Below are 20149 nucleotides of genomic sequence, written 5' to 3'. Positions count from 1 at the left end.
ATTACTTCTGGTGATAGTAACATTTTCCAGCTGATGTCTTGTGACTCTTGTTAATGGCTCACTTGTCACTGTAAAAGTAAATGTACAATGTTTAATACTCTCCTTTAGGTTCAAGCACAGCTTTTGCAGTTTGCAGCAAAAAACATTGGTCTCAGCCCTGCACAGTTAACCTCGCCAATTAATAATCCTCAGCATATGACGATGTTGAACCAGCTCTATCAGCTGCAGCTGGTAAGTTAAAAGACGTGGCAAATAAGCTCTAAATCAGAATAGAAGGCATGAAGATAAAATAGGAGAATGACTAACTGAATTTTTAAATGACATGACATATCTTCAAAACAATCAGCTGCTGATTTCTTCGGTAAAGTTTCTTTTTAAAGAAACAAAATCATATTTTTTGCCTCGAGCTTTATAAATAGTCATTTGTGGAATAATTATCCTTTACAGCTGATCAGTGGAACTAAAAGTCAGTTGTCTTCCTACTGGTCTGAAGAGCATAGTGTGTTCTCAAATAGCATTTTGTGTGTGTTACATGTCAATAGAAAGAACTGATTAAACTGGACATGTGTGTCACAACACAATGAGAGAAATCTTGGCGCAGTGCTGGTCACCTGAGTTACCTACTGAGCTTCCTTCACTGAGCAGCACAAATGTTGTCAGAACTCAAAATGGCCAAACCAAAAATGACAATTGGCATTTCTCCTATTTCTATAATATTATAAACTTCTATTTTAGTTTTTGCTTTGTGTTACAGTATTTTCAGAAAATAAGTAGGTTCCTAAGGTTTCTATCTTTAATGACCAGTTTTTGCCGTGTGAACTCACTAATTTTTTGTTTTGCTGACACGTTTGCTTTAAAAAAACCCCCAAAAATGAACGTGGGGCATAAATAAATGTATTACAAAATACATTTGTGACAGGATTATTACTGATGTTTCACGGAGTGTTTTCAGAACATTCCAGAGTTTGTCTTTTCTATGCTGAGATGCGGCAGAGCAGCTGAAGGCAGCGTGGTGGGCTTGCTGTGTGTGCTGTGCTGTGACCTGTCCCTGTCCCCACAGGCGTACCAACGTTTACAAATCCAGCAGCAGATGTTACAGGCTCAGCGTAACGTTTCCGGACCCATGAGACAACAGGAGCAGCAAGTAAGTGTCCCTGCCAGCTCAGTGTCTGCCTTAGAGGTTGGTTTCAGTAGCTCTGAGAGGATGGTTGAGATTAGAGCAAAGCAGCTAGAGCATCCCTAAATCAGGAATGCTGGGAAGGTGCTGAGCAATGCTGGAGGAAAGCTCTTCACTCCCTAATGCAGCCAGATTTTATTTGTAAGGGATCTAATGTGCTGTTTCACTGTAGAGAAAGCAGATGCAGTGTGTTTTTGTGACTTGACAGCTGAGCAGTTGTTTGTTCTCTCTCTCTCTCTCTCTCTCTCTCTGCAGGTTGCACGTACAATCAATAACATGCAGCAGCAGATCCAGCAGCACCAGCGCCAGCTGGCCCAGGCCCTGCTTATGAAGCAGCAGCCTCCCCCTCCACATCTATCTTTGCACCCCTCTGCAGGCAAATCAGCCATGGATAGCTTTTCACCCCATCCCCAGGCTCCCGGCCTTCCTGACCTGCAGACCAAAGAGCAACAGTCTTCACCGAACACCTTTGCTCCTTACCCTCTTGGTGAGTGACCTCCTGCAGCAGCTCCACGTGGAGAGCACACTGGGAGTTTTATCTCCTTAATTCACTGGCTAAATATTTGGCTCCACAGCATAACAAATGCAGATATAAAAAGATATATATTTATTAAATGGTGTTGAGATGCCCAAACAAAGCCATGCCTGTGTGGTAGCTGTTCAGGTGGGCTGTATCTCCTCTCCTGTGTTCTGCCTGCAAATAGCAGAACAGAGAATTTGTCTAATTAACTACTTACATATGTTGTTATTAGTGAACTAAATATAAATTAACAGCATCATGTAAAATACACAAATGTCATATTGGTAAACAAAAGTACAATCTGGGAAAATTATCTAAACTCATTTTTCTGGTGTAATCAGCACTGGTGAGGCATCAGTTTTGGTCAATATATTGCAAGAAGTATGTGGATCTGTTTGAAGGAATGCAGAAAGATTGTAGTGGAGGTGATTAAATGTTTCAAAAACACAACTGTTAAGGAAAAATTAAATCCTCTGCTCACTGTAGTCTAAAGAGAAGATTTAAGAGACTTGCAAGAATCCTCAAAAATGTAAAGGAGAACTAGGCAGAAATTTTCTTGCATTTCCTAATGCGAGATGTAATAAACTTGAGTTGCATAAAAGGAAATCTAGTTAAACATTAAGGATCACTTGGTTTAAGCAAATCAGAGTACTGAAGTAAATTATCTGGGAAGTTCCTGGAATCTTCTTCACCAGCATTTTGTGATAGGTTAGACATAAATATGTCAAATTTGATTGAAGTCAAAATAATTGATTGGGCTTGGAGACAGAGTGAACAGAGCAGCCTTTCAGACCTGTTTGCTGTGGGATTGTTTGATGTATGCTGCAGACTTCCTTTATGACATAAAGGAATTAATTTAATCTCTTTGTGACTCTCTTTATGCTGGGTACAATAGTATTGCCAAGCTTTATCTGCCATGCAGCAGTTAAGAAGGTATTTCTGACTGCTGTGGTGAGCTGTTGTGGCAGGGAGCATCAGAAGGCAAAAGAATTTGTGAATTAAAGGCCTAAGTCTAAGAGGTTCTTATGATATCTCAGCTTTCTGTGATCTGCTAACATTCAGGATTATATATCAAAAAAGACCCAGATTCGTGTCACAGAAGCTTGTCAAAATTATTCCCTAAATAACAGTCAGAGTGATTTTGTTCTGTGTATACAAAATAGAAGCCCAACTAGTGCAATACCTGCTCTGAGGAGCAGCAGCTGTTTCTCTGACCTTTAATTAGTTGCTTTTTTGGGGATTTTAAAAAAGTTATTAGCAAAATGAAGTGGCAGACATCCTTGAGGAGGTGCTGGGGAGGCATTAGGAATATTTTGGCTTAGCCATGGAATGCTGCTAACTGGTTTAAACACAACATGCCAGTGCATTCTTCCAGAATGCCTCTCCTGAGACAAGTGAAGAGACTGCAAGTAGAAACACTGACAGCTTTAAAATATTATCCCTGCATATTTTTTCCCCCTCTTTTTAGCAAGGTTTTAACATTTTCTGAATCCATGGGAATTCTACTGGTGTTCCATAAAAGCAACAGTTCTTGAAAATGTGCATTGCACATGACACACATGCATACAGATGCCTGAAAATCAGTTTTCAGGAATTCCTGCAGTTGGATTTTCAAACACAGCTTTTCAGCCCAGTATATTAGGGATATCTAACAATCTCTTTCCCCCCAGCTGGACTGAACCCGAACATGAATGTAAATAACATGGACATTACTGGTGGTTTGTCAGTGAAGGACACTTCTCAGTCCCAGTCTCGCCTTCCTCAGTGGACACACCCCAACTCAATGGATAATCTGTCTAGTGCTGCTTCTTCGCTTGACCAGAACTCCAGCAAGCACGGTAATGTCTCCTGGCACCCTCTGCCAGCCTGGGGTTTTGTCATTCCAAATTGGAATCAAATTGGAGTTATTTCTCTCGTGTACCTTTTTGTGTGTAAGTGCTCACAGATTGGTTGGTACCCAGTGCCTCTGAGCCCTTGAGGTTTTAGAGATGATTTCTGCAGTGAAGAGCTTGCAGCTGTCACTTCCTACATGCAGTGTGGGGATGGTTTTTTTCCCATTTGCTGAATTTTGTTGCTGAGAGCATGGAGCTCAAGTAAAACAAGCCTTTAGTGTTGGCAAAACAAGTCCCAGAGTCTTCCCACAATCATACCTGCATACCTTCAATCCAAAAAACTTCACATTGGCTTTCTCCCACAATTTTTCCAGTATCATCAACATTTCCCTGTACAAAGGGATGATGGATTATGTAGTTACCCAGCCTGGAGTTAGGGGCACAAACTTCTTATTTTTACAGAAGTGACTTCTGATCTGTTTGAACACCTTTATCCCTAATGCCTGGGCCAGTTATTCCTTTATTTCCTGAACCAAGTTTATTCTTTTAGAACGTAGGGCTCTGTTAACTTTATTATATCCTGGATTTTGTTATGATTTACTTCCTCTACAACAGTTTTTTATTTTGCAAGTAGCTGCACTGCTGATGCCAAATTGTTGTTTGATAGTTTGTAGGAATATGAGAACAGCCATTTCCAATCATCCATCCTGTCAGCACTGAATGCCTAGGGAAGGATGAGATGAGGGATATTCCTTGGTATGCTGTCTCAGCAAGTTCCTATTTACCATCAGTGTGATGATTTAAATTACTTAGTCTCTTCTTGGCAGGAATTTCATGCAGAATACTCTAACTTGAGTGTCTAGATTGTACCAGCAGTGTATCTCACAGCTGTAATCCCTGCTGAGGCTTCAGATACTGTTAAGCCTGGTTTACTATGTTTGCATTTTCGTTTTCTTTTTATCTATGTAATACAGAAAGAACAGAAAAAAAATTAGAAAATAACAACAAAATCTCTACTGATGAAATTCCATACCCAAAACTCCCATTTCACTCCTTGCAGGTGCTATTCCTGGAGGTTTGAGTATTGGCCCTCCGGGAAAGTCCTCCCTCGATGACTCCTACGGCCGCTACGATCTGATGCAGAACAGTGAGTCACCTGCCAGCCCACCTGTAGCTGTTCCTCACAGCTGGTCACGTGCCAAATCCGATAGTGATAAGATTTCCAATGGCTCCAGCATAAACTGGCCACCAGGTAACACAATCCCAGCTCTTGGTGCTGAGCTGATGTCTCTAAAGCGTGTGGTTGGGGGTGTTTGTTGAGTCACCCTGATGTGCAGGAGCTTTGGAGAATTATGACTTGATGCACTTGTCTTTTGCATTGTGTTTGAAACAGAGTTTCACCCAGGAGTGCCATGGAAAGGACTGCAGAATATTGATCCTGAAAATGACCCTGATGTTACTCCTGGAAGTGTTCCAACTGGGCCTACCATCAACACCACGATACAGGATGTTAATCGCTATCTGCTCAAGAGTGGAGGTAAACACACTCATTGTTTCCACATCTCTGCATACTTTTCTTCCCCTTCCAAAAAGGTTGATCTCATTTGTTACAGATACAGCATATTTTTGCATGTGCTCCTAATCTAATAATGCTTCTGCTCAGAACTGATTCTGAATATCCAGAAATAATTGTTTTAAATAAGGGATTTAGAAGTTTCTTGTTTTCCATGGGAATGTAAATATTTTTGTATTGGAAAAGGCTGTGAGATGTAATTTAAACTTCTGTGGTCACTGGAAGTTTTTCTAACCCATAACACTTGGTTTTGAAAAATAATTTGCTTTCCACACTGCCCACTGTCCTCCATACACTTTGTGAAATGCTCAGAAGACACAAGACAAAAGTTCCACAGTTGTTGCTGAGGCAGCAGGCTTCTGGTACACTAATTAATTGAGCTTTGTTAGAGGATCAATAAGCAAAATAAATTAGAACTGTTTTATCTCCAAAACCGTAAAAGAAAAAAATAGGGAATTGACTTGTAAACTAGGATTTCCCAGTGCTATTTCCATTCCTTTTGTCTTGGCAGTTCTTACTTCAGAATAAAAAGGGAATTCTCTAAAACAATAAAGCATTGTGATAGTGCTACTTGTTAGCTGCATGTGCTGGAAGTTGATCAAGGGAAAGGTGGCTTGGTTAATTGTGACCTGAGTGCCAAAATAACCAGGTTATCTGCACTCAGAGCACTGCAGGAGGCACAGGAATAGCATAATCAGGCTGTCCAGAAGGACCTGTCAGGATTAAAAATGTGGGTTTTGTTCTAACAGTTACATCTGTGATACCAGCACAGATTGTAAATCAGGACTATCCTTGAAGTGGGTGTCCAGCTCATTAGCTCAGGCAAGGGATGTGAAACATGAGGGAAAGGAATCAGGAGTGTTCATTGCCTGCAGTGATTTTAGTTGTCTCTTATCAGCAAACAGCTTTTCTTTAGGCTGAAACATGGAGTATTCAGCCTTACTGAGTACAGCTGAATTAACTTCTAATGACCCCAAAGTGCTTCTAGGGGGGCAGGCAGGTTTGAAGTTTTAAAAAGAAAAGCATAAAGGTGTAATTCAGTGACAGTTCAGATACACTGCACCCAAGAAATACCCTTCAGGCCAGAAGCCTAAACTTACCTGTAAATCACGTGATACCAACTGCAGGTCGTCTGCTTTGAGAATGAACATTAGCTCTGTTGGTTCATAGTCTGTGAAAGGAAGAAATAATTCCTCTCCTTAGAGAGGGTCAGCAGAGATGGTTCTTGCAGAAGCAAACAGACCCTCAAGAGCTCAGACTTTCAGTGTCTCTGTGGGGTCAGTGTGTGCTTCTTTTCCATTAGCTTTTAGTTTGGTAATCATAGAACTTTAATAAAAAATAGCTGCAGAATCTGTTTCTGTGTGCTTGTATAACCCAGGGCTTTGCTCCTAGCTTAAACTACCTGTCAGTACCCTTCCACATGAGACTGGGGCTGTCAACAGGAGCCTGGCTTTGAGCTCTGCAGCCTGAAGCACAGAGCTTGTGCAGACAGAGCTGCTCCTCAGCCAGAGGGTCAGGCTGTGGGGTGTGCTGTCCTTGCCCTGTGCACTTCAAACAGGCAAAACTTAAGCTTTTGGGTCGATTTTTGCTTTGTCTTGTTTGCTAATGAAGCTTTGTAGGGTCAGCTTCTTTGAGCTGAGAGTTGTAGCCACAAGGAATCAGGACCAGTTTCAGCTCTGTGGGCCTTTGAATTTGCTATAATTCCATAGTTTCTGTCTGGGGAATAGCTTATTTCCAGACAGGGCCTGATACAGAGTTCTTTTTCTTGAAACTGATGTTCTGTATTGGTGTGCCTTGGAGCTCAGAGAATTTGGTTAAGGTAGAGTTTGGTTGGTGCTGTTCCAGTTGAAAACAAAGCCTGTTTTTATTGAGCTGTGAGGGATGAGATTGTCCTTTTACTTCCTCCTTTCTACCTCAACACAGTGCTCTTTTCTACAGAGCTCACCTATTTTTATTAGTCAGCTAAAGATGTTTCAGTATCACAGCCCATCTCTGTGTGTCAGGAATGATAAGTCACCCAGGATACACACTTGATTTTGTTGGTAGTTAGAGAGAATACTTCCAGCTCTTCTGCTCTTTGCAATGAAGATTTTTTTTATTTTACATTCAGTTTCTTTCATTTGCTGCCAGTAAGGAAATTGTACATATGCTTAGATAGCTCCTCAGATTGTAAATGATTTACTGAGGTGGTTTCATGCTATTTCATTTATGTTATCAGTTGGAGAAGAGATTACTGAAATATATCATTGCTTTTACTGAAAGTCTGCAAAAATGTAAAGATATTTGTGGGCATTAGGATGTAGGGGAAGTGTTCACCTTGAGTAATTTAGGACAGATCACCCTTGGTAAGAGGTTATTTTGTCATACACATCTCTGCTCATCTACAGGTGCCATTGCCTAAGTCAGCTGGCAGAGGACCTTGATAAATGAAGCCTGTTCCTTTGAGACTAAACACTTTAACACTGATTTTTTGAGTCACATGTCTTAAAGGAAATGCAGAATTTCCCTTCTGCACTACAATTATTCCTGTGCCAGCTTTCTTCCTTTTTCTACTAAAGCCTTCTGCCTCACTTTCTCACGCTCCCAGTAACATCTCATTCCTAGACTTCAGAGACCAGGCTGATTCAAGAGAATGCCTTGCATGGTTTGTATTTGCACATGATAGATTTGCTTATGTCACACCAAAACATCATTATGCCCATCTTTCTTAGTTGCTTCTCTGCTGGTTCTGCAGGGTCATCCCCAACATCATCTCAGAATGCCACGCTGCCTTCATCGAGTGCCTGGCCGCTTAGTGCCTCCGGCTACAGTAGCTCTTTCAGCAGCATTGCATCTGCACCTAGCATTGCAGGTACGGCCTTTCTGCTTCCACAGCTTCTGCATTCCCAGGAGAAGGCCCTAGAGGTGCTCTCTCAGTGCTCACAGGAGTGCTCTCCCCCAGGCCAGAAGTGGATTTGTAGCCCTGTGCTAGGTGGCAGCTCTCCTGTCAGCTCTGCAGTGGGGAGTGGTGGATGGTGTGTTTGGAATTGTGCTGAGGAAAAAAGGGATTTATTTTGGTGCCACTCGATATTGGCATTGAGATTTTTGGGGAGGAGCACTGTCCAGGGCCTCAGCAGGAACAGACCCTGCCAGGAAGAGCTGATGTGAAATTTGTGTTAATGGACTCACTGTTAAAAGTGAAACATCTTCAGCTCAGGAAAAGCTCTGGTAGTACCTCCAGGAGGTACTTTCTGCATGGCTCTGGGGTTGGGTTTGGGGCTCTTCAGTGTTTTTAATAGTCAAGCCAAAGCCTGATGCTCCCCTATATGGCTGAGCTTGTAGGTGGGCTAAGTAATTACCCCATTCTCTTTAATGAGCTCTAAATTCTGGAGCTTCTTTTTGTAAAACATGGTAACTTTGCTTGCCAACTAGCTACCTAAATACCCAGTTTGTCCCATTATAAGAATGTGTTGGGCTGTACAGATGAATTAGAAAATGCTGATCCACTGAAAACCCTGCACTTCTCTGAAGGTGCAGTCTCCAGGTCATGCTGCAGAATGCAAAACAGAAAGGGGTTGATTGGGTTGTTTTCTTGCAGTGGAAGGAAAATAAAGGAGTGGCTTGCTTTTCTTTATCTGCCATGCATTTCTGCTTTATTTGCTGCCTTTTTTTGGTTTGTTTTTGCAGTGTCATCTAATGTGTGTGTTACCCCCATGAGCAGTAGTGACATAGCAACATCTGACCTGTGGTGCTGTGCATGTATCCAGTGCCCCATCACAGGCTGGGCTGCTCTGAGCTCTCCAACTCAGACTTGTTCCCTCTCCTCCCACCATTTTACACTCATTAATGTCCTCATTGTCATTGTCAAATTATTTTCGTTGCTACAGTTTGACAGAAGATGGGAGAGTGGTTGCCCTTTCACTTAAATTGTTATGATTCAATATGAAATAATTGAGTTAAACGGTTTAGATAAATGGAGGCAATTTGGGGGAGTGTGTGTGTGTGTGTAACTGAGTCTGTGATTTTACAACTGGTAAATTTGGCTTTAGGACTTACAGAATTACTCAGTGGCTGCCTGGTGCCTTAAAGCACTGATCCAGTGTAAACTTCAATCTGCCAGTTCTAGTTTTATACAAATTCACAAGACTTTTGCATCTTGGACTTGGGCAGACCAAGTGTTTTCTTTTGTCTGCAATCAGCATTAAAGCAGCACAGTCACAGCATCAATTGCTGTGGCAGAAAATGCAGAATTGTGGCCCTTTCAGTCCATTCCAGCCCAACATGTGCTGCCAGTGTTGGTAACAGCAGGACTGTGCTGTGACAAGGAAATTTGGCTCTAATTGCACAGCACATGTTGGTATGAGGAGGAGAGGCAGGAATGTGTAAGTCTAAAGGTGAATAAAGATTTGTTTGGTTATCCATAGTTTAAATCAATTTTGTCTGCCATTCTGAATGCTATGCTGTGTTTGCTGTTCTTGGGTTTGTGTTAGTTTATAAAACTCTGATTTAGCAGCAACAGCAGTGAGAGTTTAAAAACTGATCAGGGAAAGAACAGGGAACAGCAAAAAGTTATAAAGACTGACAGGGTGTGATATGGTCTGATCTTCTGAAGACTTAGTTTTTCTCAAAGATACTTTGAAAAAAGAGTATCAGTTACTTCAAATATTCAGAAATAAAGTTTTTGTTGGTCTTTGACCTTTAGAATTTTAATAATACATCAGAAGAACATATGGATGTACCAGATTCTTTATATTAGATAAAATGAGTTGTGTAAGAAAAAGTGTGTGAGTCCTGTTAAACCTTTGAGAGAGACAGTCTTGGGGTGTTTCATTATAATTTTGGTAAAATCAGATTTCAAGTACCTACATCCTTTTTCTGATCTTTTTTCCATGCACCATCTTCTACAAGAAAGCAAAATAATAGATTTTAAAAAGGGAGCTGTGTATGTAGCAGGTAGTGTGAGGTTCACTAAATACAAAAGTATTTGAAATTGTAAGCACTGGTGTAAGTAGGTTCAGAGAACACAGGACTTATAGCACTGGGTGGTACAGAAAGTTGTTCTTTTCCTGCTTAGAAGTCAGAGGAATGTAGCCCATGATAGCCATTAATGAGGAAAACACAAACACGTTGTTTTTCTCTTGCAGGTAAACTGTCAGACATCAAGTCCACGTGGTCCTCTGGCCCAATCTCTCACACCCAAGCCTCTCTGTCCCACGAACTCTGGAAGGTACCCAGAAACACTACAGCTCCGACGAGACCTCCTCCAGGCTTAACCAACACCAAGCCATCCTCCACGTGGGGTGCCAGTCCCCTGGGCTGGACCAGCTCTTACTCCTCTGGTACTCACTCTGCTCTCTCTGCCTTCTTTTTAGAAATGTTTGCTTTTATTCTGTGTGTGAGGCTCCAGAAACCTGAGACTAAGCACTAGTAGAATGGGTCTGTTTGAGGGATGCTTCTCTTTATTTCAGTTTGGATAAGCGGAAAATGCAGCATCTTTCTGATGGTTATATTAGTCATTTTACACAGGAATTGCCTAGTTTATTTAACTCCCAGCTAGGATTTTTTTTTCCCCAGTTCCTTAATGTCTAAAATTGTCTTTCAAACATGTTGTGTGGTGTGATCTAAGACTGCCCACAAGGCTTCAAGAGGAGCCCATTGGATTCAGTATGGAACACATGGATGTGAAGCATTTAGGACCTGATGGCATTGCAGGGCCCTCAGGGAATGCCCTAATTTTTTCACACTGGACCTTTTTTAGAAGCCACTGTTTTGCTTTAATACAAATGTGAGAAACCATGGATCTGGCTATATATATATGTAGATATCTCTATCTATATAAATATAGATATATATGCAGGTATTACCACCTGTTTTATAAAGATGACTTTTATTAAGCTGCTTACACTAGGCTGAGAATTAAATGTTCTTCCTTCTTCCTGCCATTTGTTTTGGCTCAGTTTCTTCACCAAACCCCCACCAAGGGGGGCAGATAAAACTGCTGCCAAGATTCTCTCCAGAGCACCCACAGGATCCACTGTGATTCTCAAATGTCATTCATAAATATCAACCTTGTGCAGCTTCTTCTTGTAAACCACTAAGCTGTAAAACACCAGGCTGAGGTTGGAAGAGCAGGTTTTTTTGGTTATGCCCTTGTATCTTCAATCAGGACATTGTCAGTGCAGAAATACCTGTTTTGAATAAGTCATACACATTAATCTGTCATTGGCAAGAGAGCAGAGTGCTGCAGTGCTATAAAAATCTCTAATAGCAAGCAGCAATCTGAGCTTGGCCATCAGAATTGCTTTTAAAATTTGTCTTCCACATAAATTCTAATGCGTTCTGAGGATCCAGTTTGTTGCAGTGCCATACCTGCATCTGTTAGTTTCCTAGTAGTAACTGTGGGAGCATGAAAAATGCCACAGCTCTTTGAAATGTAACAAGACCAGCTTTTCATTCAGCAACCTTTCATTCCAAGGGAGGCAATAAATCAAGGTGTGAGGAAACTGCTGTAGGATTTGTTTTCAGCAGCACTGAGGCTTGTTAGTGTGCTGTGATTCCAGATAAATTTGCCTGTAAGGTGCTCTCCAGAGGCCCTGATCAAATGTTCTGTTGTGGAATTTGTGTTGCAGGTTCTGCATGGAGTACTGACAGCTCAGGGAGAACAAGCAGCTGGCTGGTTCTTCGGAACCTCACCCCTCAGGTAACTGCAATTGTACACAGCTGGGCAGGAAGAGACACTGGGATTTAAGAGGTGATAAGAACAACATCTGAAAGAGGATAAGAACAACATTTAGCAGCCTTGGCCATTTGATTCATTTGAAAGGAAAATAATTATTCTACATTTATTAAAAGTATCTGTCTTCAGCAGGAATTAGTTAAGTTTTCAAGGCACTGTCAAATCAAATATGAACTTTTAAGCCTGTAGTGGGTCATTCGGTGGACACCATTTGTGTGTGTGTAAGTTTGGAGGTGGATGATGTTGTAAACAGATACAGAGATGTAAAATCTGATTTTCCTATGGGTTTTCTTGGTTCTTCTCATACATCTGTCAAATCCTCTCCTTGCCCTTCACAGTGTCATTCCAAAGGAAGAACAAAAGCCACAAAGCCTTGGATGCAGACATCCAGATTAATCTTGGGGAAAATTTAATTATATTTATGAAGTGCATTTTTCCTTTGACTTATTCCTGGATTTCTATGGACTTCTAATGATAAATATCATTTGTGTAACCCAAATTGGGAAAATTTGTGCACTGGGCTGAAAGGGAAGCCTTAAAAAGACAGGATGTAGAGACAGATCTCTTAATGCAGAGAGAGTTAAGTGTGTAATTAAATATTTCTTTTTTTCCTTTCACTGTGCTTACTGTTGAGCTTTTAAACACTTGTTTAGCAAGCATTTAAGATCCCAGCAGCACAGGTAACCCCTCTGCCCTTGGCTCCTGCAGATCGATGGTTCCACACTGCGGACACTGTGTTTGCAGCACGGCCCTCTCATCACATTCCACTTGAACCTGACCCAAGGGAATGCTGTGGTCCGATACAGTTCCAAGGAGGAAGCAGCCAAGGCCCAGAAGTCTCTGCACATGTATGTTTCTGCTCTCTCTTTATTTTGTTACAAAGCCAGCTTTAGCTCAGAAACTCTTCTTAGACATAACCGATCGCTTGTTACTTCATTCTTGATTTTCAAAATTATCTAATGAGAGAGAGGAAAGTTAACTGGGGGTAGATACTCAATGTACTGCAGAATAAGAGGACATTACAAAACTTTATTCACCATTAATAATACCCTCATTTAGGACTTGTCAGCTGTAAGGCCACAAAGAATTTATAAAATGTGATAAGGATTCCAAAGGAAGCTCAGGGAGAGCACAGGAGAAGGTTTTAGCTTTAGAGAGAGGCAGAAAGGGCAGAACAATGATAAATAAGGAATTTGTTCATCGTGGTCACCTTTTTTTAAAGGAGTTATGAGAGAAGTGTATGATAACAAAGTGTGCTTTCTAGGAGCTTTAAAATCCCTGTAATTAATTGGCATAAGAGCTGGAGAATTTAAATTATAAAATTAGTATTATTTGAGAAGATGAATATAGAGAGTGATGTTGCAGAAGAATATTTGAGTGTTTAGAGTTGGAGAGCAATATCTTGTATTAACAGGTTATAGCATGAGCATAATGAAAGTACTGAGGTAGTGGGAACATCACTGGGCTGGTGAGCTTCTGTCCTTATTCCTAAGGAGAATTGAGGCTCCAGGATGTGTCAGTCAGAGGAGGTGATCTCCACATGTGTGGATTTGGGTGTTTGGGGGTGTAGAAAGGTGGAGAGAAAACAGGACAGAGAAGGCTTTGTCAGAGACAGGGGTTGCTCAGAGTGAGTGGATGTGGTGGAAATCTTCCCCTCAGTTTCAGCTTGGGGGAAGGTGGGTCCCTATCACAGAATTGCTTGGCTTGGGAGGGACCTTAAAGCTCATCTGCCATGAGCAGGGACACCTTCTACTGTCCCAGGTTGCTCCCAGCCCTGTCCAGCCTGGCCTTGGACACTTCCAGGGATCCAGGGACAGCCACAGCTTCTCTGGGCAAACTGTGCCAGTTTGAAGCCATTCCCCCTTGTCCTGCACTCCAGACCCTTGTGCACAGCCTCTCTCCACGTTCCCTGTAGGCTCCTTCAGGCCCGAGAAGGCTGCAGTTAGCTCAGGCTGAACAACCCCACCTCCCCCTGCATACCCACCTCAGCTATTCCCAAAAGCACCCTTTACACCCACACCTCCCATCTCACCTCCCTTCCCTCATGCCCTCAGGTGTGTCCTGGGAAACACTACCATCCTGGCGGAGTTTGCTGGTGAGGAAGAAGTGAACCGTTTCCTGGCGCAGGGGCAGGCGCTGCCGCCCACCTCCAGCTGGCAGTCCAACACTGGATCCACGCCCAGCCGCCTGGGCTCCTCGGGCAGCTCCCACGGGCTGGTGCGCCCCGACGCCGGCCACTGGAACCCCCCGTGCCTGGGGGGCAAGGGCAGCAGCGACCTGCTGTGGGGTGGGGTGCCCCAGTACTCCAGCAGCCTCTGGGGTCCCCCCAGCGCCGACGACGGCAGAGTCATCGGGAGCCCAACGCCCCTCAACACCCTCCTGCCGGGGGATCTGCTCAGCGGAGAGTCCATCTAGGAGACGGGAGAGAAACGGAACGGAAAATAACAATCATCAGCACTAAAGGAAAAGTTTAAAAAAAAAAATTTTTTTACAAAAAAAAAAAAAAATGGTAACCCTTTCCAGTCCCGGGCTTGATGAAGAATCCAGCTTTAACCCATGAGACTGGCAGCCCTCCTTAGTACCTCTGTCCAATATCGAATCTGAAACTGCAGAAGTCCTTGTGAACTGTTCCTGAAACAGTATGGGCTCCTTTGGTCAGTGTCACATGCTAATGACAGGTTTTATTTTTTTTTTCATGGCTTTTTTGTTTAATGTCGTCTTTTTATGTTCGTATGGTGATTTTTTTTCAAAACCAAGTATAAAAGCTGCTTAGAATAGGTCTATCATGAAGGGCACTTTTCAGAATTTGGGCTGGAAAGGGTTATTTTATCAACTGGGGGAGGGTGGGAAGGGGAAATGAAAGCCTATTTAAATGAGCCTGTGACTATTATGCACATTACAGAGGCGGACCCAATAATCAGAAAGGGTGAAGTGTGATATTTACCATTGGTACAGAAAAGTGACGAATCCGAGTGGCAACTCTGGACTGTACAGGTTGAGAGGGGGGGAGGGAGGGCAGGGTTGGGGTATCTCTGTGTCCACTACTCCCATGGATCTGCCTATGCACATTACCCTTGTTTCATTACTTTTTTCATGTCATTTTTTTAATCCCAAAAAAATATAAAAAGGAAAAAAAATGATAAAAAAAAATCAACAAACAAAAAAAAATTAAAAAAAAAAAAAAAAAGAAAGGCAACAAACCATATCAACATGCAAATACTTGAATCCAGCAGGCCAATAACAAAATGTGAACACTTTCTAAGTTTGAATTATTACACTTCCAGGTCAGCATCAGTACACAAAAAACAGGCTCTAAGAATTTTTTTTTTTAAAAAAAGTTCAGACTCTATGTTTTTGTTGGGACAGATGTGAGTGTGTGTGTGCCTGTGTGCCTGTGTGTGTGTAAGCCCACGTGTGGTTTAACTCAACGTGTGAAGTTTTTTTTTTCCTTTTGGTTCAGTATATGCTTTTTATTTGCTCATTGGTCAAATGTTTAATTGTTATTAGCTTCTAACTTTGCACTGAGTGTCCGCAGCCCTTCTTGTAGCTAATCCTGTAATGGTCAAAACACACAAAAAAAGGAAAAAAAAGAAAAAAAAAAAAGAAAAAAAAAAAAAAAAAAGGAAAGAAACTGATAGAAGGGGCCGGCGACAATTCACGTGTAAATGTTTACTCAAGGACTCTTATTGCATTTTAAAAATTACAGTGTGTATCTCTGGAGAATAATATGTATATCTACCTTTAGCGGCTTTTTATTGTGGACTAATGCAAGAAAATTATTACCGGAGTATTGCACCATTTTTCCATTCGGAATATAAAGTTTAAAAAAAAAAAAATACTCTTGTTGAACTGTGGCCATAGATAATTGTAAAGAGTTGATAGTTCCCTTGCAAGCAGGAACAGAAACAAGCACTTGGACATAAGTTTTGACTGCTTTTGGAGGAGCCAGGAGTTTTGGCTCCCACCTGTTTACAGACCTTTTTTTCTCCTTCAAACTTTAAAATAAAAAAAAAGGAATTTAAAAAAACTAAAAAAAAAACCTTAAAAAAAAAAACAAAAAAAAGAGAAAAAAAAAGAAAAAAAAAAAAGACTTCCATCGTAAAGAAAAACTATTTTCAGAATGAAGATATGCTACTTCAGAGCTCTGGGATTGAACAGTGTTGTTGTATTATCCTTTTCTTTGGCCATTGCTGTGTACTATTTTTGTTGTTGTTTTCCTCCTCTTCGTCAAAGTGGCGAAAACTTTGTGATCACTATCTTGCACATGGTGGAAGATGTCTCAGGAAAGCCGGGTTTCCCGAGGAGCAACTCCACACCATTTCATGTATTTTTAAAACCCAACTCCTAGCACTGAAGATATTATTAAAAAACAAAATAAAATAAAAAAAAAAAAGACAGTAAGAAAGAAGAAAATACCTAATCTAATGTGTAGCAGTTACATATTTACCAAATAATGGACTCAAAAGAAATAGATGTTTGAAGAGTGCTTTATATATTAAAAAATCGCTTTATGTTTAAAAAAAGATCAATGTTTTTGATTGTTTTGAAAGGAAGAAAGACAATGGAATAACATACACTTCAAGTATGTTTTAAAAATTATATGAACATTGTGCTCCCTGCCTGCTTGGATCAGGAAACTTGTGCATTACATTTTTTTTTTTTTTTGGAAGATTAGCTTTTTAATGGTTTTATCAGATTTAAAGGGTCCTGCAAGATTGCAAATTAACAAAAGCTGGTTTTATAGAGGATCATGAACTATGCACAAACTGGGTTCAAGACTTGTTTTTCGTTTGTTTTTTTTTTTCCCTCAAGTTTTAGTAGTGTATTTAGCTGAATAACCTTTCCTCAGAGTAATTGCATCTCATTGCCATTACACGCCTCCTACATATATATTTTATATATCTAGATACACACACACACTTATATAAAATATGTATGTGTGTATGTGCGTGTTTACATACAATTTTCCATGCTGAAGTTTAGCATTGAGTTGTAGAAAAACTGATATTTTCAAATTGGGAATGAAAATTTCTGTTGGAAGGGGTTGGGGGTGGGGGTGGGTTTTGGTTTTTTGGGGGCTTTTTTTTTTTTTTTTTTTGCCTTTCCTTTTGAATTAAAAGATGTCTGTAACTCTGAGATTAAAAAGAAAACCAACAATTGTGGCTTTTAATGTTTATTCTCCTCATAGAATGTGATTGTTAAAAGAACATGCACCGAAAGTTGCTTTCAAGAGTACGAAGATTCTTTGAAACTTAATAAATTGCAGTTTTTTCTTGGCTGTTGAAATAATTGTGTATTTTTCTTTTGTGCAGGGGATACTAAATATATATCTGTTGTTAAATCTGTGAAGGTTTTTTTCATGGAAGACGTTTAACAATGAATGAGAATGCCATTGTACAGCCAGGCTGTGACTTCCTGTGACTGTGGTCACCCTCTGCTCTCTGCTGGTGACACTCATCAGCTTTTCCATGAACACTTTGCACGTCACATCCAGGAGCAGCAGCACCCATTTTTCTGTTAAAATTCTGGTTTTTTTCTCATTTATCCATGTCTTTATAATGCAGTAGATGAGTTTGTAAGCCCTGCAGTGAGCCTGGGGGCTCCTCTGGCTCCACCCTGATTTCTGGGCTTGGATGCCTCTAAAATGCCAGTTCCACTGATATTTTGGAAATGAGCAAATAGCCCCTAGAAAAGGTAGAAACAGCAGAATATTTCATGTTTGGCCTTGCAGGGTTTGAGTTTAGGGAAGGTGTTCACCACTTGAAGGTTCTTTCACCCCAGATTTGCCAACCTGAGGCAGCAGAGGTGCAGAGCTGGCAGTTCAGGGGGAGATGCCAGCCTTGCTCCTTCTCCCTGGCTGACAAACTCAGAGGGCTGACTGTCCAGTGGAACTCATTCCCCAACCTCCTTGGGAAGGAAAAAACTGGCACAGACAGCTGGATTAATGAGAAAGTGGTTCCCAGTCCTGAGCAACCACCCATGCTGTCACTGGGATTGTCCATGAGCCACAATTCCAGAAAAAAGACCCTGTGGGGCAGGGGGTCAGAGTTTTGCTGGAAGATATAGTTTGTAATATTTAAATCCAGCTTTGGGGGTAACTTCTGTTAGGGAAACAGCAGAAATTCCCAGTCTGAAGCCTTTTCTGCCAATTTTATGGATCTGGCCCTGAAGTCACACAGCTGTTTTTTACTGGAAGCTGCTTCTCCTCCCACCTCCTATTTGTTTTTTCTCTTCCAGGTGTTTGTAATGAAACTTAAAAGACAGTTGCCTTCTCTTTCCTTTTCCTTCTCGGGTTCTTTGGTTTGTATTTTGTTGGGCATTTAGTCCTTGGCAAGGAGGGACACCAAGTTTTGGTGCCTCTGGACTTTGTTGCCAAGACACTGAGGTCCCTCGTGGAGTCAGATGTTTTATTCTCCCATGAGGTTGGCAGTGATGACTTTTTGTAAATCAGATGCACTCTTAACATTCAGAACCCCCCCTGATATATTAAAGGAAATGTCAGCTTTTGGCCAAAATCCATCTTTTAGTGTTTGTGTAGCTCTTTATTTTCAGTGTCATTCCTCTGCTTCCATGCTGTTCAGCATTTCTTAAATTGTAAAGAAAGCTCCTGACGATCAGGATTCACCCTCTGGCTGCAGAATCTTTACAAGAGAACATCTTTGACACTTTGTGTTTTTCTGTGCATTGCATTTGCTGTACCCTCCATGGCACCTTCACTGCATGGCTCCCTGTCTTTAGGCCAAGAGAATTCCTCTTTCCTAAGTGGTCTGAAACTGTCGAATTTCTTAGTTCTTTGTCTAGTTTGTGGGTGGCACTGGCAGAGCAGACGTTTCGCTATTCTGCTCCGAGAAAATATATTATTGTTCTTGCTAATTCAATATATGACTGTGTATGTGAAGGAAGCTTTTTAATTAAAAACAAAACAAAACAAAAAATTGTATATGGCTATCTGTATATGTTAAGACTCGCTGGAGCTGGAAGAGTCTGGCAATGGAATTGGAAAACACACCTGTGACACCTGAACTGCTGGAGCAGCAGCTGTGCTGCCCTTCATCCCCTTTCACCAGGAACACCCTGTGTGCTCTCAGAGGCTCCTCCAGCACTCACCCATCATCCCAGCTTCCCCATGAGCACAGACACACCCTGTCCTGGTGGCTCCAGGTGTGTCCCTCCCCATGGATGCAGCCAGTCGCTCAGGTTATCCTCCCCAGGCTCCATCCTCCCTGCACAGCCAGCCCAGTGACCAGCAGTGACCACTGGACACCCTGCTCCCTGACCAGGATGTTTCACTGACGTGGAGATGATCCTTTCTGTCCTGTGTGTTTCCCCTGTGTTTGTTTTTACTGTCTGATGGTGTTGGGAATGAGTTTCTTGTAAATTTGACTCTGATGGAAACGTGGTCCAGGTGCAGTCATGATTTCAGGGTTATTAAAATGTTATGAAACACGAGAAGCTGGCAGATTGCTTTGCTTTCAATAAATGTGGTTTTCTGTAAAGGGGCTGCTGACTCCTGGGGAGAGGTGTGTGTCCCCCATCTGTCTCTCCCAAGTTAATATTTTCTTATTTTAAATGTTCATTTTGTTCAAGGGATGGTCTTGATAATATTCACAACTGTGGCTGATTCCTCTGTAATTTTTCTGGTGTTCCTTCTCCTGGATCCTTTGCCCACTTCATTTATCTGAATTTAGTATTAATTTGTACTGAAAACATATTCAAGCAGGCTGCAGACTTGTGTGACTGATGGTGTTGGAAAGGAGCAGATTTTCCATTTTTGCACTAGGCCTCCTTGTTTTGGTTGCAATATTCAGTTTACAGTTGTTTTACTCACAGAAGTACCTCACAGGAGCAGGAAAATACTCGTGTTTTTTCATTATTTTATCCAAGGGACCCACTTTTTCTGCCTTTTCCTGTCACTTGTCTCTATCCTTCCCATCTCTTCCCTCCCTACAGATGACAGGGAAGTTCTGATAAAGGCAGAAGAGGTGATTATTCTGCAGGTAAAGAATGGCAGCTTCTGCCTCTCTGAAGTCTGTAAGTTGCCTAATTAGAGCTGTAATCCCAGTGGGAGATCGAGGAGAAGCATAAAATATCTGAAAGACATAGGAGGGGACAGACATCAGTCCCTACAGCTGAGCAGCCCTCGCCTCTTTGCTGGGATTATCACAAATCCAGAAGGAAGAGCTGGTGGGAAGGTTGCAGATAGCTCTGATTAGCCTGTGATGCCTTTATTGATGAGTATTACTCAAAAAACTGCCGGGATGGTGTTTTCCAGCATGTCTGAGCCTGCTGCAGATCCAAGGTAGGGAGGGTGGGGAGCACAGGGATCTGTCTG

General features: G+C 41.6%; 1 protein-coding gene across 13 annotated transcripts in view; it reads left to right on the top strand.

Annotated features, from left to right (window-relative positions):
• Positions 1–17106, top strand: part of TNRC6C (trinucleotide repeat containing adaptor 6C) — a 201284-nt gene extending 184178 nt beyond the window's left edge. For 11 of the 13 annotated variants that reach the window (XM_085077879.1, XM_085077883.1, XM_085077882.1 and 8 more), the window contains 11 exons: positions 109–231; positions 1061–1144; positions 1433–1664; positions 3368–3535; positions 4590–4781; positions 4923–5066; positions 7837–7953; positions 10226–10420; positions 11711–11781; positions 12526–12665; positions 13872–17106. In XM_085077879.1, the coding sequence (XP_084934005.1) occupies positions 109–231; positions 1061–1144; positions 1433–1664; positions 3368–3535; positions 4590–4781; positions 4923–5066; positions 7837–7953; positions 10226–10420; positions 11711–11781; positions 12526–12665; positions 13872–14232 (1827 nt within the window). In that variant the 3' untranslated portion in view covers positions 14233–17106. The remainder of the gene's footprint in view (positions 1–108; positions 232–1060; positions 1145–1432; positions 1665–3367; positions 3536–4589; positions 4782–4922; positions 5067–7836; positions 7954–10225; positions 10421–11710; positions 11782–12525; positions 12666–13871) is intronic. The other 2 variants (XM_085077889.1, XM_085077885.1) reach the window with 1 other exon arrangement.
• The last annotated feature ends 3043 nt before the right edge of the window (positions 17107–20149 follow it).

Source organism: Lichenostomus cassidix, chromosome 18 (genome assembly GCF_008360975.1).
Source record: "Lichenostomus cassidix isolate B80296 chromosome 18, HeHo_3.0, whole genome shotgun sequence".
Classification (NCBI taxonomy): domain Eukaryota; kingdom Metazoa; phylum Chordata; class Aves; order Passeriformes; family Meliphagidae; genus Lichenostomus; species Lichenostomus cassidix.
The sequence above is the reverse complement of the archived record's forward strand: the minus strand, read 5'-3'. Positions and strand labels throughout refer to the sequence as shown.